Source organism: Hyla sarda, chromosome 7, assembly GCF_029499605.1.
Source record: "Hyla sarda isolate aHylSar1 chromosome 7, aHylSar1.hap1, whole genome shotgun sequence".
NCBI classification, from domain to species: domain Eukaryota; kingdom Metazoa; phylum Chordata; class Amphibia; order Anura; family Hylidae; genus Hyla; species Hyla sarda.
In genome coordinates this window covers 56,591,541-56,617,188 of record NC_079195.1, presented here as the reverse complement: position 1 = coordinate 56,617,188, position 25,648 = coordinate 56,591,541, and the positions used below count along the sequence as shown (strand labels likewise).

At 45.8% G+C, this 25,648-nt stretch overlaps 1 protein-coding gene across 3 annotated transcripts in view; it reads left to right on the top strand.

Annotated features, from left to right (window-relative positions):
• The window catches only part of CUZD1 (CUB and zona pellucida like domains 1), a 69,478-nt gene that overhangs the window by 26,514 nt on the left and 17,316 nt on the right, over window positions 1–25,648 (top strand). For 2 of the 3 annotated variants that reach the window (XM_056529116.1, XM_056529115.1), the window contains exons 3-5: window positions 14,964–15,161; window positions 17,295–17,363; window positions 24,106–24,235. In XM_056529116.1, coding sequence (XP_056385091.1) covers window positions 14,966–15,161; window positions 17,295–17,363; window positions 24,106–24,235 — 395 coding nt within the window. In that variant the 5' untranslated portion in view covers window positions 14,964–14,965. Of the gene's footprint in view, window positions 1–14,963; window positions 15,162–17,294; window positions 17,364–20,927; window positions 21,010–24,105; window positions 24,236–25,648 lie in introns of those variants that run through there. The other variant, XM_056529117.1, reaches the window with a different exon arrangement.

The window sequence follows — 25,648 nt, the reverse complement described above, 5'->3', positions numbered from 1 at the left end:
GTAGCGAAACTGAAGAAAGAAAGGAAGAAATGGAGTGAGGGGTAGGCGCTGCTGAGGAGGGCTCGGAGGAGAGATTGTATAGGAAGCAAAGGCGTTGGCAATGGACTGGGGGTCGAAAGCTTTCGTGCCATCAGATAAAGATAAAAATGGGATGCGGCTCCTGGCTGCCCTTGTTTTGATTTGCCTAGCTAAGATTTTCCTCAGTTTTTTGGCAAGCCAGTAGGTCTGGAGCTGCAGATGACGGAGTGCTAGGTCGAAGTTGTGCAAATCTAAAGAGTGAAGTTCTGTGGTCAACGCAGATATGCACGAGCGTAGGCAGGGCGAGGGGGATACCTTGTTTTGCCCGTGTAGGCTGGCAAGATCCTTTTGTAAGGAGAGCCTTTTGGCGGTAATCTGTTTGGTATGATGGGCTGATTGACAAATTTGAGTTCCTCTAGTAGTGGCTTTAAAGGCACACCACAAAACTGCCTCGGAAGAAACAGAGCTCTTATTGAGAGAAAAAAAGGAGTCAATACTGGAGCGCATAGCAGGTTGGTGGGATGTTGGAGGATATATGGCTTAGCCCTCCAGAGTGACGATCGGCATGTAGAGTACGACTCCTCTACAGTGATGGTTACAGGGGCATGGTCAGACCACGTAATATTGTAAATCTGCGAGCGGATTTGGATTGTAAAAGGGGGTTGATAACTAGGAAAAGATCGATTCTGGTGTGGGAACTATGGGGGTGGGAAAAAAATGAAAAATCTCGCTCGCCAGCATGCTGTATCCTCCAGCAGTAGAATCCATAGAATGCCAGAGGGTGGCATTAAAGTAACCCACAACTAGTAAACGTTCAGCTGGAGAGGATCTCGCCATCCTGGACAGGACGTGTTTGAGGAAAGCATGTTGTTTAGTGTAGGGTGCATAGATAACAACAATAGAGTACTCAACTAAATTAAGAAGGCAATGGACAATGAAATATCTGCTGCCCTCATCCGCCTCCACTCTCATGTCTGAGACAGCAATAGTATCTCTGATAGCAAGTGCAACACCTCTTTTTTTCTGGTGCGCATGGGAGAAGAAAATATGTGGGTAATTTTTATGGCGGAGACAAATAGAATCTGTCTCCAGTAAATGCGTTTCTTGCAGGCAGAGTAAATCCGCCTGCAAGCGCTGGGCTTCAGCCCAAACCATAGATTGTTTGAAGGAGGAATTTAGGCCCCTCACATTAAGGGAGACAAATTGCATTACCATGGCGGAGAGGGAGGCGGATCGCTGGGCAAAAATACGACAATGACTACATAGTTATAATAAAAAGGGACATATGCTCTCAATACTGTAAGTACGTGCAGGGGGGTTGTGCAGAACCATAAATAAACAGACATACACCATACATGTGTCAACAGGACACAATCCCTAAAACAGAATGCAGAGTGACAAATGACTCCAGGAGAGAGCCATTTAGGGGGAGATACAGGAGAAACCATACCCATATCTAAAATGTGCCACTCCAGCAATATAATAACTATACCCCGACTATGACATTAGAATTAAAATTAAGAAGACTTTCGCTTTCCATACTGTACCACAGTCCAGTCCTCTGTAATCTTCGCTGGAGGTGGTTGAGGTGATGTGGGGACCTCTGTAGGTATCTGTGGCGAAGTAGGTGAAGAGGCAGTGAGTGAGGTGCTGTGTGGAACACAGCTCCAGTAGGTCTTAAGGAGATGTAGCCAGATGCTTAGATCTGTTGTAAGTGACAATGATTTTAGTGGGGAATCCCCACTTGTAGGGAACTCCATTAGCTCTAAGCATGCTGGTACCTTTGGGAAACTCCCGCCATCTAGCCATGGTGGCGGGCGAGAGGCCAGCGAAAATAGAGAGAGAAGTAAACCTTGTCGGAAGAGCAGGCGGGTTCCTGGCTGCTAACATAATCTTCTCTTTAACATGAAAAAAGTGCACCCGCAGAATGACATCCCTCGGTGCCACCTGCGGAACAGATTTTGGCTTAGGTAGCCTGTGGACCCGGTCCAGGAGAAGATCTTGCAAAGAAGCAGTTGGTAGAAGTGAGGCAAAGTAGTCCGTCACAAAGCCAGCCAAGTCCTCCGTTTTGACCTCCTCCAGTACTCCCCTAATGTGGAGGTTGTTCCTCCGGGAGCGATCCTCCATGTCCGCCATTTTGGATCTAATAGCAGCAATCTCATCTTCGAGGGAGGAAACTCTGTCCACTACAGCATTGTGGGCCGAGGTAAGTTCCCCCATTTTGTTCTCCACATGGGAAGTGCGGGATCCGAGCAAGTGGAGCTCCTTTTGGAGACTGGAGACGGCAGCACATATTTTCTTTTGGATGGTGGATATGAGGTCCGCTGCGACTGCCATTAACGCGGCCTCCGTGAGCGGCGAGGAAGGGCCAGCTGGAGATCCGCCAGCAGGTACAGAGGTATGCTGAGGAGAAGAGTAGGTAACTCCAGGGGAAGCCGGAGGAGAGTGATGGGTAGAGCCGCCAGAAACCGAGCTAGCTGAGCCCGGGGAGGAAGGTCCGCGTGGAAGACCGGAGCCCACAGAGGTAGGGGAGTTCCCGGCTCTCGGAGATGTTCCTGCGCTCGCAGCTGGCAGGCCGCCCGCGCCATCTTGTAGGTCAGCTGCCGGGAAGAATTATGTAAGCTTCAGGGGGCTCTCTTCTTGGCTTTTTTTGTCCAAGCCATCGCACACCCGGTGCAGCAGGAGTTAGCAAACTCGGGGGTAGTTAAATTAGCAGAGATGAGCCGGGTTGAGCCGCTCTATTGCCGGAGACTAGCGGGGCACAGGGATTATGCGACCCCCGCCATGCGCGTCCAGGCCACGCCCCCTCGTTGGGATTATACTTTAATTAGGATAGACTTTATTTTTTGAACCGTGGGAACTAGTTCAATTGGATACCACACATTACCTACTGTTTCAATTAACCTAGTTGCCCCTTTATGGCATCCAATTGACCTAGTTCACACGGTTCAAACACTTTCTTAACTATCTATTGTCCCATATATGTCTATCCTAATTAAAGTATAATCCCAACACTGTATATCAACCCAGGAATTGAACCCATCCACATTACTACCAGGACTTGGCTGTTTAGCTTTCTTCCCCGTTTGCCGTAAGATCTCCATAGACCACAATGGGCCTGTTGAGTTCAATGGGTAAAAAAATCACAATGTTAGAGATCTAGCCCATTCATTCCTATACACCACCAATAGACCTTGGAGGATGACGTCATACTCAGCCTCCAATGGCATTCAGACCCGGCAAACTTCAAATGTTTAATGTATTCATGGAAATATGTATATATAAAGTACTGTATCCACACACTGTAACTCGGACCTGAGGAAGGAGGTAGACACATATAGATAGATGTATTAAATGAGTATATATATTTTTATTTTTTATTATTAATATTTTTTTTAATCACCATCATTACTGAAATGATAGGGGGAAAAAAGTGTTAATAAAGCTAAAACCTTACTTAAAAATGTAATTGTGCAAAAAAAATTAAAAATTACAAGTAAGAATTGCTTGAAAAAAGCGAGGGAGGCAAAGGAGCAAACAGCCAGAGAATTGACTCCGCTTTCTGAAACTTTATACATGCTTTAAAGTGTTGGGTTTTCTTCCCGGATAATTCACATGAATTTCAGAGTGGTTTTAGGAAAAGATTAGTGATTTTGGCTGCAATGTAGGGAAGACAAGCCTTTTCCCGAAAACAATGCCTATTTTGTAGGGTCTTTTTTTACTTTGAGTGATTCAGATTCTGTCGTGTTTTTTCTGTCGCACATTCTGTCGCAACGTGTGAGAGAATGTAGGTGCAAAACCTGACAAAAAGAGTTGGAATCATGTTAGTAAAGGAGGGCCATTGTGTATGTATATATATTTACACATATACACACATCACATACATATGTACATATACACTTGTGTATGTGTGTAAATATATATACATATATATATATATATATATATATATATATATATATATATATACACACACTCGACGTCAAACACACACACACACAGACATACAGACCAAAAGTTTAGACACACCTTCTCATTCAGAGTTTCCTTTATTTTCATGACCATGAAAATTATAGATTCACATTGAAGATTCACTATGAATTAACACATGTGGAATTATATACATAACAAAAAAGTGTGAAACAACTGAAAATATGTCAAATTCTAGGTGGAAAGTGTTCTCAAGTGCAGTCATTCTAGGTGGAAAGTGTTGAGCTTCAAGAGAAGTCACCTGAAATGGTTTTCACTTCACAGGTGTGCTTGTGTGGAGGAGGAGGTGTGATGGTGTTGGGGGGGGGGGGGTGCTTTGCTGGTGATACTGTTGGGGATTTATTCAAAATCGAAGGCATACTGAACCAGCATGTCTACTACAGCATCTTGCAGCGGCTGCTATTCCATCCGGTTTGCGTTTAGTTGGACCATCATTTATTTTTCAACAGGACAATGACCCCAAACACACCTCCAGGCTGTGTAAGGGCTATTTGACCAAGAAGGAGAGTGATGGGGTGCTGCGCCAGATGACCTGGCCTCCACAGTCACCGGACCTGAACCCAATCGAGATGGTTTGGGGTGAGCTGGACCGCAGAGTGAAGGAAAAAAGGGCCAACAAGTGCTAAGCATCTCTGGGAACTCCTTCAAGACTGTTGGAAGACCATTTCAGGTGACTACCTCTTGAAGATAATCAAGAGAATGCCAAGAGTGTGCAAAGCAGTAATCAAAGCAAAAGGTGGCCAGAACCTACAATATGACATATTTTCACACTTTTTTGTTATGGATCTAATTCCACATTTGTTAATTCATAGTTTTGATGCCTTCAGTGTGAATCTACAATTTTCATAGTCATGAAAATAAAGAAAACTCTGAATGAGAAGGTGTCCAAACTTTTGGTCTGTACTGTACATAAACACACTTGTTTTATAAAGAATTAGCTCTGTGCAAACCAAACAGAAGAAGCAGGTTTATTCACTTAACAGTAAATTGCACAATTCTTAGCAAATTAGGGGTGATTAACAAAATCTCTATGTTGAAGAATTTTGCATTTTATGTAGAAAAAAAAAAAAAAAACAATCAAGGCAGATTATGCCATTTTACTGCAGTTTTCACATCTAGATTAGATTATTCCAGGTTTGAATATTCACTGACATGTTAGCATTTATATCTTGGTAACTCTAAAGATCATGAGCACCTAAACTGCAACCACAGGACATTCCCCTACAAACCAGATTTCAATTTCAAATAGAAAAGCAAAACCTACAAAAAATAAAAATACTAGGTATTCTAAAGTTCATCCCCTCATCCCCAAGGTTGACCAAATAAGTAGTTGTCAGGGCTTTTTTGCTGTGGCTTCAAAACCAGGGCGTATTTTAATGATGAAGTTACACTGCACGTTAAATCATCATTATGCAAGGCCGGCCATAGCACTGCACCAAATATTATATCTGAATAGGAAAATTGCATTCTAAACACAATAAAAAAATTCACTGTTCATATACTGGACACAAATAAAAAGGACAGAGGGATTTTGTAAGACAGCAGGGCCCCCCTTTAGACAGCAGCAGCCCCCCTGTAGACAGCAGCAGCCCCCCTGTTGACAGCAGAGGCCCCCCTGTAGACAGCAGTAGCCCCCCCCCTCCCGTAGACAGCAGGCCCCCCTGTAGACATTAGTAGCAGCCCCCCTCCTTGCAGACAGCTCACCTGCGGCTGCCCTCAATCGGGTGCTGCTGCTCCACTGCCCCGTTCTCCCGACCGCATCATGGTGTCCTGTGGAGGAGCATGTGACATATACATCACTCTGCTTCCTTGGTAGCGTTACGCTGGGCGCAGTGGAGGAGGTGGAGTGACGTGTGTGTCACATGCTCCTCCATGGAACACTATGATGCGGACGGGAGGATGGGAGAACAGGGCAGCGGAGTGGCAGCGGATATCAGACATGGTATCGGGGACATTAAACGAGTCCCCAATACCATGCAAATGGATAGTATAGGCCTCGATACTGATAGTATCGGTATCGGGACATCCCTATTTATATCAAATTGGGGGGGCACAAGGGGGGCACGGCCTAATCTAGGGGGGTCATGACCCCCCCTAGCGACACCAATGCACAGCATGCTGAGAATATCACTTTTTTTTAAGCAAAAATGCCATATTTTCATTCTGATTTGCAGCGCTGTATAGGACCTTCGGATGGTCCTTCTTTGTTACTCCCTACATGCAAAAGGTTACGATTTAAGTGGTATACGAGCGAGATCAGGCGGATATTCCCAGTATGGTTTGTGGTCTGTTTTCTAATGATGGTAGAGGTACTGGTCTCTTCCTCAGTAGTTAGCATACCGGTTACCGTTCACACTAGGCTTTATGCATTTTTGGCAAATATAGTGAGCCATCCCTAATGGCATCTATGAGTACAATGTCACCGTGACATACTGGATACTGGAAATTTGGATTGATGTTCTCCAAGTATTTGGCTTTGACTCTTGACCTGAACCCAGACGTGCTCCTTCACTTCTCGTTAGTTATCTTGTTCTGACCAACAGATCCACCTGTATACATATCATTCTTATCTCCACTGCCAACTAGTGACTACTGTGAAGACCTTGGCCTGCCAATTACAACAGATGAACCCAAACCTCTTTGCAGGGGTGCCTGGTGAAAAATGGAAGGATCCCTTATACACGATGTCTCACTTTGGTTAGTGACAGTCCGGTTGCATCCCCAAGTCTCCATATTTAGAGTAACAAAGGTTTAGAGGATGTAAAAACCAAACATGAACTTCAGCTCCTTGTTTTGATCTTCAGAAAAAAAAACTTTGTCCTGTTGTATGTCACAGTGTACGTGACAAGCCATAAGTAAATACTACACCAAGGTTTGGCAGAATTCAGCTGAGAAAAACATCAATCTTTCTATGGTCAAGGTCTCATTGAGAAATAACAGTATACACTTCCTGGAAAAAAAATGGACTCCCCACCCTTATCGGATGCTCACCTATGGTAGATTATTTACTTCTGGCTTCATACAACAATCCTCAAACAAATGAAGGGAGATTATTTTATGAATGGCATATTATTATAATTTTTTTTAGATCAAGTAGAAGAAAGATTTGGGGATTGCTCAATGTTGAGAAACTAATATGAAATCCTCTTAAAGTTTCTCTTGCATTTCTAAAACAAAATACTGGCAAAAAAAAAACAACTAATTGTTCTGCATTTATAAAGGGAAGTGTTTACAGATCTTGTCAAGCTATAGACGTGGTTATTTGAAAGAAAAAAATGCCCCAACAAGAGAGCTGTTTATTTTATCAATATAAATGATAAGTAACACTTAGCGTTGAATAAGATGTTGGTTGTTCCCAGTCAGCAGTATGTAAAATTTTGTGCATGTATAATCGGAAAGTTGTAAAAGTAAAACATACAGGTAGACCAAGGAAAAAGCATCAGGATAGATAACTCACAGAAATAGGCAGGGATCAGTTACTCTGTTCCTACCCTGCCATGCATGGTCGCAGCTAAGCGAGCTCCCACACCTCCTGGCTACTCACCGCTTACTCGCTGACCGGCAAGTGAATCCCCTGGAGGCTCGGCGCTCCCCGGACCTGCGGGCAGTTACCCCGCTCTTGTATGGAGCAATTTCTTCTGCAGAGCAGTCAGAAATCTTCAACTCTGCACAGAGCGCTCCCCGAGGCTGAGCCCAAGATGGCGGCGGCAGCGCAGCACGGGCAGCAACAGCATGCAGTGCAGCCTATGATCTCCTCTCTCCCCCTGCCTCCCCCAAACAGTGTGGCACCTGGAGTGAATTCCCTCTCCCTGCTGGGAACACTGCAGGCCACCCATAACCCAGGGGACCTTCCTGCCTCCTCTTCCTCCCAGCGCTCATGCCTTACTCTGCCTGCTCCCAAGTGTTCCTGCATATACAGACATAACTCATGCCCTCTCAGCCACTTCCCCTCTTTTTGTTTTAAAATCTCTGGCAGCGGAGGTGATGGCACGCATAGTACCTGATATACAACAGTCCTTGGAGGCGACGCTGCAGGCATCCTTTGATAAGTTGCGGGCTGATTTGGCGCAAACTAACGCTACAGCTGCTATAATCCAAAATTATGTTAAATCCCTTGAAAGGGGATTGCTCTTCAACAGGAAAATGTGGACTTGTGGGCTAAACTGGACAACCTGGAGAACAGATCCAGGCGGAATAACTTACTTATTGTTGGGCTCTCGGAAAAGGTGAAAGCAATTGATCTTCAGCGGATTTGTGAAATGGAATTGCCTGATGCCCTGGGCCTGGATCACTATTGTAGGGTGGAGAGGGCGCATAGGCTAGGGCCAAATCCTGGAATTTGTGATACCAATGCGGAACTTTCACAGTCTTCACAGCGGAACCGACCACGCCAGGTCATTTTCAAGCTGCTAAAATTCAATGACCGCCAGGCCTTTCGGAGACACAATGCTCCTCTCATTCTCAGGGACTGTCAGGTTTTACTTTTCCTGGACTTCTCGGAACCAGTTGTCACGATGCCGGCTGGCAGGTAGTGGATCCTCTGTGCCAGAGAGGGATTGGCGTGGACCGTGCTAGTGGACCGGTTCTAAGCCACTACTGGTTTTCACCAGAGCCCGCCGCAAAGCGGGTTGGTCTTGCTGCGGCGGTAGTGACCAGGTCGTATCCACTAGCAACGGCTCACCTCTCTGGCTGCTGAAGATAGGCGCGGTACAAGGGAGTAGGCAGAAGCAAGGTCGGACGTAGCAGAAGGTCGGGGCAGGCAGCAAGGATCGTAGTCAGGGGCAACGGCAGAAGGTCTGGAAACACAGGCAAGGAACACACAAGGAACGCTTTCACTGGCACTAAGGCAACAAGATCCGGCAAGGGAGTGCAAGGGAAGTGAGGTAATATAGGGAAGTGCACAGGTGAAAACCCTAATTGGAACCACTGCGCCAATCAGCGGCGCAGTGGCCCTTTAAATCGCAGAGACCCGGCGCGCGCGCGCCCTAGGGAGCGGGGCCGCGCGCGCCGGGACAGAACAGACGGGGAGCGAGTCAGGTAGGGGAGCCGGGGTGCGCATCGCGAGCGGGCGCTACCCGCATCGCGAATCGCATCCCGGCTGGCAGCGGGATCGCAGCGCCCCGGGTCAGAGGACGTGACCGGAGCGCTGCAGCGGAGGGAGTGAAGCGAGCGCTCCGGGGAGGAGCGGGGACCCGGAGCGCTCGGCGTAACAGTACCCCCCCCCTTGGGTCTCCCCCTCTTCTTGGAGCCTGAGAACCTGAGGAGCAGACTTTTGTCAAGGATGTTGTCCTCAGGTTCCCAGGATCTCTCTTCAGGACCACAACCCTCCCAGTCTACTAAAAAAAAATTTTTCCCTCTGACCTTTTTGGCAGCCAAAATTTCCTTGACCGAGAAGACGTCCGAGGAGCCGGAAACAGGAGTGGGAGGAACAGATTTGGGAGAAAAACGGTTGAGGATGAGTGGTTTGAGAAGAGAGACGTGAAAGGCATTAGGGATACGAAGAGAAGGAGGAAGAAGAAGTTTATAAGAGACAGGATTAATTTGACACAAAATTTTGAAAGGACCAAGATAGCGTGGTCCCAACTTGTAGCTAGGGACACGGAAGCGGACATATTTAGCGGAGAGCCATACCTTGTCTCCAGGGGAAAAAACGGGGGGAGCTCTTCTTTTCTTATCCGCGAACCTCTTCATGCGTGAAGAAGCCTGTAAGAGAGAATTTTGGGTCTCTCTCCATATAATGGAAAGGTCACGAGAAATTTCATCCACAGCGGGCAGACCAGAGGGCAAGGGGGTAGGGAGGGGGGGAAGAGGGTGACGGCCGTACACCACGAAAAATGGGGATTTGGAGGAAGATTCAGAGACCCTGAAGTTATACGAGAATTCGGCCCATGGAAGGAGATCTGCCCAGTCATCCTGGCGGGAGGAAACAAAATGTCGCAAATAATCACCCAGGATCTGGTTAATTCTTTCTACTTGTCCATTGGACTGGGGATGATATGCAGAGGAAAAATTTAATTTAATCTTGAGTTGTTTACAGAGAGCCCTCCAGAATTTAGACACGAATTGGACCCCTCTATCCGAGACAATCTGCGTAGGCAACCCGTGAAGACGAAAAATGTGTACAAAAAATTGTTTAGCCAACTGAGGCGCAGAAGGAAGACCAGGAAGAGGGATGAAATGTGCCATTTTGGAGAATCGATCAACGACTACCCAAATAACGGTGTTGCCACGGGAAGGGGGTAAATCAGTAATAAAATCCATACCAATCAGAGACCAAGGCTGTTCGGGGACAGGCAGAGGATGAAGAAAACCAGCGGGCTTCTGGCGAGGAGTCTTATCCCGGGCACAGATAGTGCAGGCTCGCACAAAGTCCCCAACATCCGTCTCCAGAGTCGGCCACCAATAGAAGCGGGAGATGAGTTGCACAGATTTCTTGATGCCCGCATGACCTGCGAGATGGGAGGAGTGACCCCATTTGAGGATTCCGAGGCGTTGGCGTGGAGAAACAAAGGTCTTTCCTGGAGGAGTCTGCCTGATGGAGGCAGGAGAAGTGGAGATCAGGCAGTCAGGTGGAATGATGTGTTGCGGAGGGAGATCAACTTCTGAGGCATCCGAGGAACGAGAGAGAGCATCGGCCCTAATGTTCTTATCGGCAGGACGAAAGTGAATCTCAAAATTAAATCGGGCAAAGAACAGAGACCACCGGGCCTGGCGAGGATTCAGCCGTTGGGCAGACTGGAGGTAGGAGAGGTTCTTGTGGTCGGTGTAGATAATAACAGGAAATCTTGATCCCTCCAGCAGATGCCTCCATTCCTCAAGTGCTAATTTAATGGCTAGAAGCTCTCGATCCCCGATGGAGTAGTTCCTCTCCGCTGGAGAGAAGGTCCTAGAGAAAAAACCACAAGTGACAGCATGCCCGGAAGAATTTTTTTGTAGAAGAACAGCTCCAGCTCCCACTGAGGAGGCATCAACCTCCAATAGGAAGGGTTTGGAAGGGTCAGGTCTGGAGAGCACGGGAGCCGAAGAAAAGGCAGACTTGAGTCGTTTAAAGGAGTCTTCTGCTTGAGGAGGCCAGGACTTGGGATCAGCATTTTTTTTGGTTAAAGCCACGATAGGAGCCACAATGGTAGAAAAATGTGGAATAAATTGCCTGTAATAATTGGCGAACCCCAAAAAGCGTTGGATAGCACGGAGTCCGGAGGGGCGTGGCCAATCTAAGACGGCAGAGAGTTTGTCTGGATCCATCTGTAGTCCCTGGCCAGAGACCAAATATCCTAGAAAAGGAAGAGATTGGCATTCAAACAGACATTTCTCAATTTTGGCATAGAGTTGGTTGTCACGAAGTCTCTGAAGAACCATACGGACATGCTGGCGGTGTTCTTCTAGATTGGCAGAAAAAATTAGGATATCGTCCAGATATACAACAACACAAGAGTATAACAGATCACGAAAAATTTCATTGACAAAGTCTTGGAAGACGGCAGGGGCATTGCACAGTCCAAAGGGCATGACCAGATACTCAAAGTGTCCATCTCTGGTGTTAAATGCCGTTTTCCACTCGTCCCCCTCTCTGATGCGGATGAGGTTATAGGCGCCTCTTAAGTCCAATTTAGTGAAGATGTGGGCACCTTGGAGGCGATCAAAGAGTTCAGAGATGAGGGGTAAGGGGTAGCGGTTCTTAACCGTGATTTTATTAAGACCGCGGTAGTCAATGCAAGGACGTAGGGAGCCATCTTTTTTGGACACAAAGAAAAATCCGGCTCCGGCAGGAGAGGAGGATTTACGGATAAAGCCCTTTTTTAGATTCTCCTGGACGTATTCGGACATGGCAAGAGTCTCTGGGGCAGAGAGAGGATAAATTCTGCCCCGGGGTGGAGTAGTACCCGGGAGGAGGTCGATAGGGCAATCATAAGGCCTGTGAGGAGGTAGAGTCTCAGCTTGTTTTTTGCAGAAAACATCCGCGAAGTCCATATAGGCCTTAGGGAGACCGGTTACTGGAGGAACCACAGAGTTACGGCAAGGGTTACTGGGAACCGGTTTTAGACAGTTCTTGGAACAAGAGGACCCCCAACTCTTGATCTCCCCAGTGGACCAATCCAGGGTTGGGGAATGAAGTTGAAGCCAGGGAAGTCCAAGGAGAATCTCCGAGGTGCAATTGGGGAGGACCAAAAGTTCAATCCTCTCATGATGAGATCCGATGCTCATAAGAAGGGGCTCCGTGCGGAAACGTATGGTACAGTCCAATCTTTCATTATTTACACAATTGATGTAGAGGGGTCTGGCGAGACTGGTCACCGGGATGTTGAACCTGTTGACGAGAGAGGCCAAAATAAAATTTCCTGCAGATCCAGAGTCCAAGAAGGCCACTGTAGAGAAGGAGAAGGCAGAGGCAGACATCCGCACAGGCACAGTAAGACGTGGAGAAGCAGAGTAGACATCAAGGACTGTCTCACCTTTGTGCGGAGTCAGCGTACGTCTTTCCAGGCGGGGAGGACGGATAGGACAATCCCTCAGGAAGTGTTCGGTACTAGCACAGTACAGGCAGAGGTTCTCCATACGGCGTCGTGTCCTCTCTTGAGGTGTCAGGCGAGACCGGTCGACCTGCATAGCCTCCACGGCGGGAGGCACAGGAACAGATTGCAGGGGACCAGAGGAGAGAGGAGCCGAGGAGACGAAACGCCTCGTGCGAACAGAGTCCATATCTTGGCGGAGTTCCTGACGCCTTTCAGAAAAACGCATGTCAATGCGAGTGGCTAGGTGAATAAGTTCATGTAGATTAGCAGGAATTTCTCGTGCGGCCAGAACATCTTTAATGTTGCTGGATAGGCCTTTTTTGAAGGTCGCGCAGAGGGCCTCATTATTCCAGGACAATTCTGAAGCAAGTGTACGGAATTGTACGGCATACTCGCCAACGGAAGAATTACCCTGGACCAGGTTCAACAGGGCAGTCTCAGCAGAAGAGGCTCGGGCAGGTTCCTCAAAGACACTTCGGATTTCCGAGAAGAAGGAGTGTACAGAGGCAGTGACGGGGTCATTGCGGTCCCAGAGCGGTGTGGCCCATGACAGGGCTTTTCCGGACAGAAGACTGACTACGAAAGCCACCTTAGACCTTTCAGTGGGAAACAGGTCCGACATCATCTCCAGATGCAGGGAACATTGGGAAAGAAAGCCACGGCAAAACTTAGAGTCCCCATCAAATTTATCCGGCAAGGATAAGCGTATCCCAGGAGCGGCCACTCGCTGCGGAGGAGGTGCAGGAGCTGGCGGAGGAGATGACTGCTGAAGCTGTGGTAGCAACTGTTGTAGCATAACGGTCAGTTGAGACAGCTGTTGGCCTTGTTGCGCTATCTGTTGTGACTGCTGGGCGACCACCGTGGTGAGGTCAGCGACAACTGGCAGAGGAACTTCAGCGGGATCCATGGCCGGATCTACTGTCACGATGCCGGCTGGCAGGTAGTGGATCCTCTGTGCCAGAGAGGGATTGGCGTGGACCGTGCTAGTGGACCGGTTCTAAGCCACTACTGGTTTTCACCAGAGCCCGCCGCAAAGCGGGTTGGTCTTGCTGCGGCGGTAGTGACCAGGTCGTATCCACTAGCAACGGCTCACCTCTCTGGCTGCTGAAGATAGGCGCGGTACAAGGGAGTAGGCAGAAGCAAGGTCGGACGTAGCAGAAGGTCGGGGCAGGCAGCAAGGATCGTAGTCAGGGGCAACGGCAGAAGGTCTGGAAACACAGGCAAGGAACACACAAGGAACGCTTTCACTGGCACTAAGGCAACAAGATCCGGCAAGGGAGTGCAAGGGAAGTGAGGTAATATAGGGAAGTGCACAGGTGAAAACCCTAATTGGAACCACTGCGCCAATCAGCGGCGCAGTGGCCCTTTAAATCGCAGAGACCCGGCGCGCGCGCGCCCTAGGGAGCGGGGCCGCGCGCGCCGGGACAGAACAGACGGGGAGCGAGTCAGGTAGGGGAGCCGGGGTGCGCATCGCGAGCGGGCGCTACCCGCATCGCGAATCGCATCCCGGCTGGCAGCGGGATCGCAGCGCCCCGGGTCAGAGGACGTGACCGGAGCGCTGCAGCGGAGGGAGTGAAGCGAGCGCTCCGGGGAGGAGCGGGGACCCGGAGCGCTCGGCGTAACACCAGTTGCCAAGCGATGCAGGGGTTTCAACGGGTTGTACACCAAACTATTTTGCCGCAAGGTCAAATTCCAACTTCAGTACCCTGCCTTGCTGCGCATTTACCATGAAGATGGCACTTCTTCAGTGTTTTATAGCCCTACACCAGCGGAGGTGGCTATGCATAGCCCGGCTAGATCTGTCCGCACATATAACGGCCCTCGCCCGGCTAGAGACGACCCTTTATCTCCTTCATCTGGACGGATGTGTTCTCCGCGTGATGCCCCAGACGGACCCTGTTTGATGTTCTTACCCATCCATGATTCTATGGGAGTGCCTTTGATGGACTCTACGGGGTGCTGTGTTCACTGTTGCCTTGTTATGCTCCTACCATTTGGATGATCTGAGGCTGACTGTTGGGGACTGTTCTCCATACTAGCCAGAGGGGGGTTATATAATACCTGTTTGTTTGATGGGCTGGATGAGACATGGATGTTTCTTCTGCTTGCCCCTGCTAGTGGGTCACCACTGTGGCCCTTAATGTTGATATGAATGCTTTGCTGGCTTAGTAGAAAAAAGTGAAGTCAGTAACACGATGTGAAGGCGCTCCCTGAGTGCCTGTACTACACTATGTGTTTGTATGTCCTTTGCCTTTTTGTTAGTCCTGTTTTTGTTTTGTCCTTGTACTTGCCCTTGCGGCTCCTGCTTTCTGCTTGGGTCTTGTCGCTTCCCTTCCCCCTAGCGGACATCTTTGTCTTCCAATTGAGTAGTGTGAGTGTTTGATTTTTGCGTGTTTTTTTTTTCTCTCCCTTCTTCCCTCTTTCTCTTCTCTTTCTTTTCAGACATGCATATCCTCTCCTGGAACGTGAAGGGCATCCACTCCCCCAATAAAAGAATACAGATCTTACGTCATTTGAAGCACCTCCATCCAGATATTGTCTTTCTGCAAGAAACCCCCCTGGCCTCCGAGGATCTGGTCCATATGTCTAAACTTTGGGTTGGGGACATAATAGGGGCCCCAGCAGTGTGTGGTAAGGCAGGTACCCTGATTCTTCTTAACAGGACTTTTGGTGGCGTGGTGCTGTCTAAGGAAGTGGATGCTAATGGGAGGTGTGTTAAAATTCTACTGCGTGTTGCTATGCTCCGAATGGGGATAACAAACAGTATTTTCAGTCTATGTCCACTAAGATCTTAAAGGGGTACTCCAGTCCCTTTAAGGATAAGATGTATGATTGTGGGGGTTCCGCCATTGGGGACCCCTGCAATCTGTCATTGCGCACCCTCCTTTGTGAGCTCTCTGCAGCACTGGAGGCTCCAAGTGTGTAGCGTGATGACCAAGGGGCCGGAGTATCGTGACATCATGACTCTGCCCCGTGTGATGTCACGCTCCACCCCCTCAATGCAAGTCTATGGGAGGGGGCATGACAACGTTACTCACCAATTTATGTTAATTATTGCATTCTGCAACATTATTGTTGTTCCTTGCTTGTTTATAAAATTGAAAAAATCTGAGTTGTTAAATATAAATAAATAAATAAATAAATAAAACCTGGGCAGGGATCATAGATCCAGGCAACAATAGCAGCACAGGATCAAAAATGCAGTAGAATCTCTAATGACAGGTGGCTGTGACCAGCAGCTGCCCGTTTAAATCTGGCACCATGCGACAGTGTGAAACACAAGTACCACACCTGATTAGCTGGGTGTTCTAACTCTCTGATAGGCCAGCCAGCCAGGGTAACCGAATGACCCACCCAACAGTGCCGCACAGAGATTGAGATCGCCGCATGAGTCTTCACAGGTACTTCTAAGACCTCAATGGACAGCAAGCAATCTGAATCCTAATACAGTGACCCCTTGACCTACGATGGCCCCGACATACGATCATTTCAACATACGATGGCCTCTCGGAGGCCATCGCATGTTGAAGGCAGCATCAACATATGATGCTTTTGTATGTCGGGGCCATCGCATAAACGGCTATCCGGCAGCGCAGACTGATTCAGTTGCCACCGGATAGCCGTTTACAGTGCCCCATGTGGTCCGCTGACGATCACTTACCTGTCCTCGGGGCTCCGGCGCGTCCTCTTTGGGATCCCCTGCATCGTCAGCGCTCTCCATCGACGTCATCACGTCGCTCCGCATGCCGTCCCGTCATCCAATAGGAGCGGCGTGCATAGCGACGTGATGGCGGCAACGGAAGGTGAGGATGCCGGGGAAGCAGAGGCCTTGCCGGAGCATCGGGGACAGCCGGGGACGCAGCGACAGCGATGGAGGGCGACGTCCAGGGCAGCGGTGACGAGCGGTGACGGTCCGGAGCGGCGGGGACAGGTGAGTACAACTTCCTCTAACAGTGGTCTACAACCTGCGGACCTCCAGGTGTTGCAAAACTACAACACCCAGCATGCCCGGACAGCCGTTGGCTGTCCGGGCATGCTGGGTGTTGTAGTTTTACAACATCTGGAGGTCCGCAGGTTGTAGACCACTGTCCTATACTTTACATTGCTCTGATCCCTCAACATATGGTTTCTCTGATCCCTCAACATGGTTTCAACAAACGATGGTCCATTTGGAACGGATTACCATCGTATGTTGAGGGACCACTGTACATTTGAAAATGTATGGTCACAATTAAAAAAAAAAAATCAGTCCATAACAAGATTCCAGCCGGCAAAGTTCTAGAACAGCTTGATAGCATATTGTTTATCATTAGTGCCATCCAAGTCTCCTACAATTTATTCATGATAAAAGCCGAGGGGAGCAATCTGGAGCAATACTTCTTGAGGCCATATTTTTTTTTCGACTTGAGGAAAAAACTACAAATAATTAAAATAATGACATAACAATAATGACATTTTTTTTGCCAGGGTCTGAATTTTTATTTAAATGGCTCTGTCTTCCACCACTTTATTAGAATTGTACTTTATCAAGTATAGACATGTTATCTGTTTGTACCAAACCATGAGAACCCGGCAGCTGTGGGTTTCAGTAACGTGCCAATAACTGTGCTGCGATATACACTGAGAATCGCCATCTGTCACTATCATGGTGCGGCACAATGAAAACTTATGAAGGACGGGGCATGTCTACAAGCTGCTATATATATATAATTATTTGCTTACCTTTACACAAAGATTTTTGACTAACACCTTCTTCCAACATGTCTTCTGCAGGGCATCTAGTAACCCTGCTCCTTTTAGTCACCACTTCTTTAGCACAAGAGAAAGCCGTGGCACCCGCGGGTAAGTAATACCCATAAAAAACTATAAACCCAATCATTATATATTGTAATATTACTCTACGCCAGAAATAACTAGCCATAGTTTAATGGAAATCCGGTGTTCCTTGTAACCTTGGTTAGTGGTCTTCTGAACAACACCAATGGCAAGAGTTGTTATTCTTACTTGTAGGAGTACCCTGAAGGGGTTAATATTATTATGTGTTTTAGGTAAATTGGTTGGGAATTGCTCTTTATACTGGTAGTCCTGGAGTTTTGCAGTGGTGCTTCCTTTGAGGACATTGCGAGTGCACGCTCCTGCTCCAACTCCTCACTTTAAGGGTACGTTCCCACACGGCGTATTTTGCTGCGTATTTGCTGCGTATTTGCTGCGTATTTGGTGCTGCGTATTGACTTCAACAGAGAAAATAAAATACGCAGCAGCAAATACGCAGCAAATACGCCGTGTGGGAATGTACCCTAAAGGGATTTTTTCCCATCTTGGACATCTACTGTACGCTGATCAGCCATAACATTACAGTCAATGACAGGTGAATATAATAAACCTGCAAGTGAACAGTCAGTTCTTGAAGATGATCAGTAGGAAGCAGGAAAAATGGGAAAGTGTAAAGATCTGAATGACTGTGAAAGGTGCCAGATTGTGACGGCTACGGAAGGTGTCCGAGCATCTTGTGGTCTTGTGGGGTTTTCCTGTATGAACAGACAAACAGGATCATTGGTGCTCAAGGCTTATGATAGTGTTGAGCACGAATATTCGTAATGCTAATTTTTTTATCGCGAATAATGGCACTTCGCGATTTCGCAAATATTTAGAATATAGTGCTATATATTCGTAATGATGAATATTGTTTTTTTTTTCACATGCAAATTTTTATGCGAATATTTAGAATATAGAATAGTTAGAATATTCGTAATGCTGAATATTCATATTTTTTTTACATGCTAAATTTTATGCAAATTTTCACATGGAAAAAAGTAAGAAACATAGCGAATATGCGAATTTCGCGAACATAGGGCGAATAATCATCAATAGGTTCGCGAAATATCGCAAATTCGAATATGGCCCCTGCTGCTCACCACTACATATTAATGTATTTAGGGAGTAAAGCATAACCTGTCAGGTCCAATCCCACACAAGAGCTACTGTAGAACAAACTACTGCTAAAAACGGTAATGCTGGATATTCTAAAAAAAAACTGGTCAGAACACATAGTGCTTTGTAGCTTGTTGCATATGGGGCAGTGTACTGCAAAAAAGTGCCTACATTGGGCATGTATCAGAACCAGACCAAGTATCAATGGTAAGTGGGGCACCTGCACCCTGTCATCCACTCCGTGGCCTGCACTGGTGAAGCATGCTTTCTTTTACATCATGTGGATGACAGGGTGCAGGTGCCCCACTTACCTGCACTGAATGCATTATGGGGAGTAGGTCAGTGAAGGAGGAAGAAAATAACCCTTAAGAAGGTGCTGCTGGTTCCAGTAAGAAGTTGTAGTCAAACCAGAAGTATTGTCAAACACTGGATTGGTTTATTAAGTAAAAAACAATAAAAGTTACAGGAATGACGTGTTTCGGGGGAGACACCCCCTTCCTCAGATCAGTATGGGTATAGCAAGTACAGACAGTGTATAAATTTGTTTGAAATTGGCGCCAATACACAAAGGGGGCAGAGCCAATGGGGGACATTACAAAGTACATTGATGTCACCCACTGGCTCCTCCCCCTGTGTGTATTGGTGCCAGTTTCAAACATATTTATACACTGTCTGTACTTGCTATACCCATACTGATCTGAGGAAGGGGGTGCCTCCCCCAAAATGCGTCATCCCTGTAACTTTTATTGTTTTTTTTTACCTAATAAACCAATCCAGTGTTTGACAATACTTCTGGTTTGGCTTCAACTTCATGCTGGAACCAGCAGAGCGTTCTTAAGGGTTATTTTCTTCCTCCTTCACTGACTTGCATCAGGACTGGATTTCTCCGTCTCCTGGAACCTGGGCTTAGAAGCAGTTCTGTCTCTTCTGATTGGTAATCCACATGCTGGATTGATAAGCGAATTATCCATTCGCTCTAGGTAGCAGCCACTACCTAAGGGTGGCTTGCGCCCCGTAACGGCTTGCTTCACACTTTTGCCAACTTTTTTAAGTGGTAATGCACAAGGCGCCTGGTAATGAACAAAGCAATCTGATTGGTAGCCAGGGGTAACTGCACCACTCTTCCTCTTCACGGGTTTTAATAAATCTCCCCCCTTGTCTCTCTAAAGGCGTAGTCCAGTGCTGCAAAACGTATCCCCTATCCTAAGGATAGGGAATAGGTTTCGGATCGCGGGGGGGCGACCGCTGGGGCACCCCGCGATCTCCTGTACGGGGACCCGGCAGCCCGTGAGAAGACACGCCCCCTCAATACAACTCTATGGCAGAGCCGGAGTGCTGCCTTCGGCAATCTGCAGCTTGGCCATAGTGCTGTATTGAGGGGGCGTGTTGGCCGCCGCTTCGTGCAGTGGTCGACACCCACTATCTGGCCAGCGAGCCAGGGCCATGTGCAGAAGATTACAGGGGGGTACTCCCCCCCCCCCCGCGATCTGAAACTTAGGGGATACGTTTTTCTGCACTGGACTACTCTTTTAATACTGTGGCTAATCAGTGTATGGCAAATCAATGGGAGTGGCAGGACAGGGGCACGTGGACCCATGTTTCACCAATGGCATTTGGGCAACAGTAACAGCACGTTACATGTTAATATGTAGTAACAATAATAATACTGTATAAGGCTGGGTTCACACCACGTTTTTCAAATACGGTTACCGTATACGGTTTTCCACTAAAAAACGTATGGTAAAAAACGTATGAAACCGTGTACAACCGTATGACTCCAAATTAAAATGTATACGGTTTTTCCCCGTATACGGTTCCAAAACGTATGTACGGTTCTATTCGTTTGCGTCAGTTTTTGCCAACGGTTTTGCTATTTTGTTGGAATTTATTTATTTTGCAATTTAATAAAGTTACTATTGTTCTACTGAAATTCCAAAGAATGTGGGAGTGGGGTGTCTGGGATGAATTCTAGAAAGAGCTGCGCATGTGTCAACTCCAAAAACGTATTAGAAAAACCGTGTGCAACCGTATTCTGAAATTCTGTGTACGGTTCTCATAGACAACAATGTTAAAAGAACGTGGTCGAAAGCGTTTTTGCCTACGGTTGAAAAATCGGCAAAACCGTATCCGAGGAAAAACTTATGCAACCGTACACAACATTTGGAATACGGTTTACAATGCATTCTCTATGCATACGGTTTTGGATACGGTCGTATACGTTTTTTTGCGGAAAACCGTATACGGTTACCGCATTTGAAAAACGTGGTGTGAACCCAGCCTAACACAGTTCTAATACATAATTATTTTAATGAAAGATACTGGGGGAGATTTATCAAAATCTGTGCAAAGAAAAAGTTGCTGAGTTGCCCATAGCAACCAATCAGATCGCTTCTTTCATTTTGCAGAGGCCTTCTTTAAAATGAAAGAATAGATCTGATTGGTTGCTATGGGCAACTGGGCAACTTTCCCTCTGCACAGGTTTTGGTAAATCTCCCCCACTATTACTAATACTCCTTACAATGGATGTGTTGTAAATCCTGGGCGGTCATCTACAACTGTAATTATCTTTATTGTGGACCCTCAAAATTGGTTAGATAAATCAGGGTCTACAATGAGATTATTCAACATTTTCACAATTCGATAGGTTCTTATTCTGACTCTATTGTTTTCCTTAAAGGAGTACTCCGGTGGAAAGCTTTTTTTTTTTTTTTTTTTTTTTTTTAAATGAACTGGTGCCAAAAAGTTAAACAGATTTGTAAATTACTTCTATTTAAAAATCTTAATCCTTTCAGTACTTATTAGCAGCTGTATGCTACAGAGGAAATTCTGTTCTTTTTGAATTTCTTTTTTTGTCTTGTCCACAGTGCTCCCTGCCTCTGCTGACACCTCTGTCCGAGTCAGGAACTGTCCAGAGCAGCAAATGTTTGCTATGGAGATTTTCTCCTTCTCTGGACAGTTCCTGACACACGTATCAGGTGTCAGCAGAGAGCGCTGTGGACAACACAAAAAAGAAATTCAAAAATAAAAGAGTTTCCTCTGCAGCATACAGTTGCTAATAAGTACTGGCAGGGTAAAAAAAATTTTAATAGAAGTAATTTACAAATCTGAGAAAATTATATAGGTATGTGCAGCTCACAACTAATACGCACCGAGGTCAAACTGGGCAAGCAACTATACCTTAATTGCTAGAAAAGGGAAAACCAAAAAATACACAATGTAGCCCGGACCTTCTAGGTGAGTAAATGAAAATGGATATATGTGGATCGTGCTTCAATAATAATCAATATTTATTATAAAATATGAATAAGATTAGGTACTTCTCACAGGGCCCTTGTGAGAAGAAACATATTAAAAGGCAACCTAACAATATATTTAAGCATATAGTAGTTAAAACTATAATCCTGGCATAGGATAATAAAATAGCAAAGTAAGATCTGTACCAAACAAATATGTTAAAGAGTTGCTCTTCTGGGTATTTAGGGTAGATATGTCCCTTTTAGATACAGTAGCAAACAGTCTGCAATATTAGAAATTGTTACCGGTCTGTAAATGGTAACTCAGGCGATGGGTGTTGTTCCCGCAATGGCTGAGTGTCTGTGGTGCGCACAGTCCTCTGTGGGGCGCTTCCAATCGTGAGCCTGGTCCAGTATTGTCTGATTGAGAGCGGTGGCAGTCGCTAACGGCCGAAGATCGCAATAATGCCCGGGGACTGCTGGCGCTGGCGTGCGCTGGAGTTGGTATTCCTCACCGCTTTGCTGGTTGGTCTACAGGACCGTATACTGGAAAGCTGGAAGTTCACCTCGTGTTGCCGGCGTCTGACGTCAGCTGTAGTCAGAGCCGGGATGGCTGCACCGGGATGATTGCACCGGAATGGATCTGAACTGCTGGACCGGGTAGGTAGCAGAGTAAAAGCGCTGATAATGGTACAGTTCATAAAAGATAACCGGCCTTGAGGTTTGGGCACAGTTCTTCGAGGGTAATACTATGCCAATAAATGTGCATAAACGACCAGACGCGTTTCAGGGTTGTATAATATAACCCTTTCCTCAGTAGTCATGATAGTTGCCATCAATCATCGGTTATTTTATATAGGCACAGATCCCACCCCTTAACACATTGATAGATAATAATAAAAAACATAAATGGATTCAATGGATCGGTTCACTTAGAGAGCAGTACTAGGCATAAAGTCATGTGTGAATTCTGTTGGAAAAGTATAACAATGCGTTTTCCCAAAACAGATGTATTTTTTAAAATAAAGAGAGATAATAGAAATAAAAATAAATCACAGACAGCGTATTGAAAATAGATAGATAAAAAGGATGAAATAAAATGAAAACAAAAAATAAAAATAGAAATAAAAATAAAATAAAATAAAATAAAAATAATAATAATAAAATTAAAAAATAAATAAAAATTAAATAAAAAATTTAATAAAAATAAAAATAAAAAAATATAAAATAAATAATAAATAAAAATAAAATAAAAATAAAATTAAAAATAATAATAATAGAAATAAAAATAAAAATCATAATACTAATAGAAATAAAAATAAAAATAATAATGAAATAAACACAGGGAAAATTGAAAAATATATAAAAAACAAACAAACATATGATCAGACTTAAATAACATCACTGTAGATGAATCTATAGGGGATTAAGTCAGCCGATGGGACAACCCTCTTAGTGACAAAATAGGGGTGTCCCCATGGGCCGATTGCATCCCCTATAAGAATCCAAAAAGTTCGAAGTTGGAGTTGAGTCCGCCAGGTTCTCTTTTATGAACTGTACCATTATCAGCGCTCTTACTCTGCTACCTACCCGGTCCAGCAGTCCAGATCAATTCCGGTGCAACCATCCCGGGCAGCCATCCCGGCTCTGACTAAAGCTGACGTCAGACGCCGGCAACACGAGGTGAACTTCCAGCCTTCCAGTATACGGTCCTGTATACCAACCAGCAAAACGGTGAGGAATACCAACTCCAGCGCACGCCAGCGCCAGCAGTCCCCGGGCATTATTGCGATCTTCGGCACCTGCCAGCGCCTCAGCCGTTAGACACTGCCTCTGCTCTCAATCAGACAATACTGGACCAGGCTCACGATTGGAAGCGCCCCACAGAGGACTGTGCGGACCACGGACACTCAGCCATTGCGGGAACAACACCCATCGCGAGTTACCATTTACAGACCGGTAACAATTTCTAATATTACAGACTGTTTGCTACTGTATCTAAAAGGGACATATCTACCCTAAATACCCAGAAGAGCAACTCTTTAACATATTTGTTTGGTACAGATCATATTCTGCTATTTTATTATCCTATGCCAGGATTATAGTTTTAACTATTATATGCTTAAATATATTGTTAGGTTGCCTTTTAATATGTTTCTTCTCACAAGGGCCCTGTGAGAAGTACCTAATCTTATTCATATTTTATAATAAATATTGATTATTATTGAAGCACGATCCGCGTATATCCATTTTCATTTACTCACCTAGAAGGTCCGGGCTACATTGTGTATTTTTTAATTTACAAATCTGTTTAACTTTCTGGCACCAGTTGATTTAAAAAAAAATAATGTACCCCTTTAAAAGGTTGGTAATGTACCAAAGAGAGAAATCTTAATTCGCCTTTTCCTTCACACATGCAGCACGATGTGGAGCCAGCTTTGCAGATCCTTACAAACCTATCCAAATCCAAGCAAATGAAGATTCTGATTGCACCTATAACATAGAAGGAACGGGCAGTGAAACCACAAGAGTCATCTTCTCCTTACTTGAGTAAGAAACCCTGCACTTTCTATATTGGTCTCCTTGTAGACTTTTTGGTAGCTTGCATTCAGGGGAAAGGTTCTTAAAGAGTTTACCTGTCACCAAACTAAACTTTTAATATATTTGTCCTTAGGTATTTATAAGACACTTTGCTATTTACTTGCTGTTAAAATTCTCAATCTTTTATATATTTTTAATGTGACTGAAAAAACAGACACTAGGTGGCTCTGTTCTGTTCCCTGCACAAGTCAAACAGTTAGTTTGGCCTCCATCCAGACTTGCAGAAGTCCAAACTCAGGAAGTTGGTGCAGGGCATGGTGAGGCCCAGCTCTCACACACTTCAGGGACATCACGCCTGCTGGGCAACGCCTACTTTCTGGTGGGAGCTCACACAATGTGAGCAAGGGGAAAGGTATGATGCACAGCTTTTTAAAGGGCAGGAGGAGTGTTAAGAGTAATTAGGGAATATAATCTGAATTAGTTTAGAAAATATGGTTTGATGACAGGTACACTTTAACCCCTTGGGGACGGAGGGTTTTTCCATTTTTGCACTTTCGTTTTTTCCTCCTTACCATTTAAAAATCATAACCCTTTAAATTTTGCACCTAAAAATCCATATGATGGCTTATTTTTTGCATCACCAATTCTACTTTGTAATGATATCAGTCATTTTACCCAAAAACCTACAGCAAAACGGAAAAAAATCATTGTGCAACAAAATTGAAGAAAAAACGCTATTTTGACCAATTTTGGGGGCTTCCGTTTCTACGCAGTACATTTTTCGGTAAAAATGACACCTTCTCTTTATTCTCTAGGTCGTACGATTAAAATGATACCCTACTTATATAGGATTGATTTTGTCGTATTTCAGGAAAAAATCATAACTACATGTCTTCTTCTGACCCCTATAACTTTTTTATTTTTCCGCATACGGGGCGGTTTCAGGGCTATAATACTGCACACACTGATCTTTTACATTTTCTTATAGGAAATCATTGATCGATGATTCTGCTGCTTTACTGCTTATGCCTGGATCTCAGGCACTGAGCAGTCATTCAGCGATCCAACACCGTGAGGCAGGTAGAGGGACCACCCTCGTGTCCTACAGCTGTTTGCGATGCCGCGGCAGCAGTTTAGTTTCACTTTAGATGCGGCGATCAACTTTGAAAGCCGCGTCTAAAGGGTTTATAGCACGCGGCACCATGTTCAATGCCATGCGCTATTAGCCACGGGTCCCGGCTGTTGCTGGAGGCCGGGCCCGACCATCTATGACGCAGGGCTGCGGTGTGGCCTCGCGTTATAGAAAGGGAGTGGGCGAAGGGCGTACAGATTAAAGGGGTACTCCGGTGGAAACGTTTTTTTTTCTATCAACTGGTGCCAGAAAGTTAAACAGATTTGTAAATTTCTGTATCGAAGGGAGCT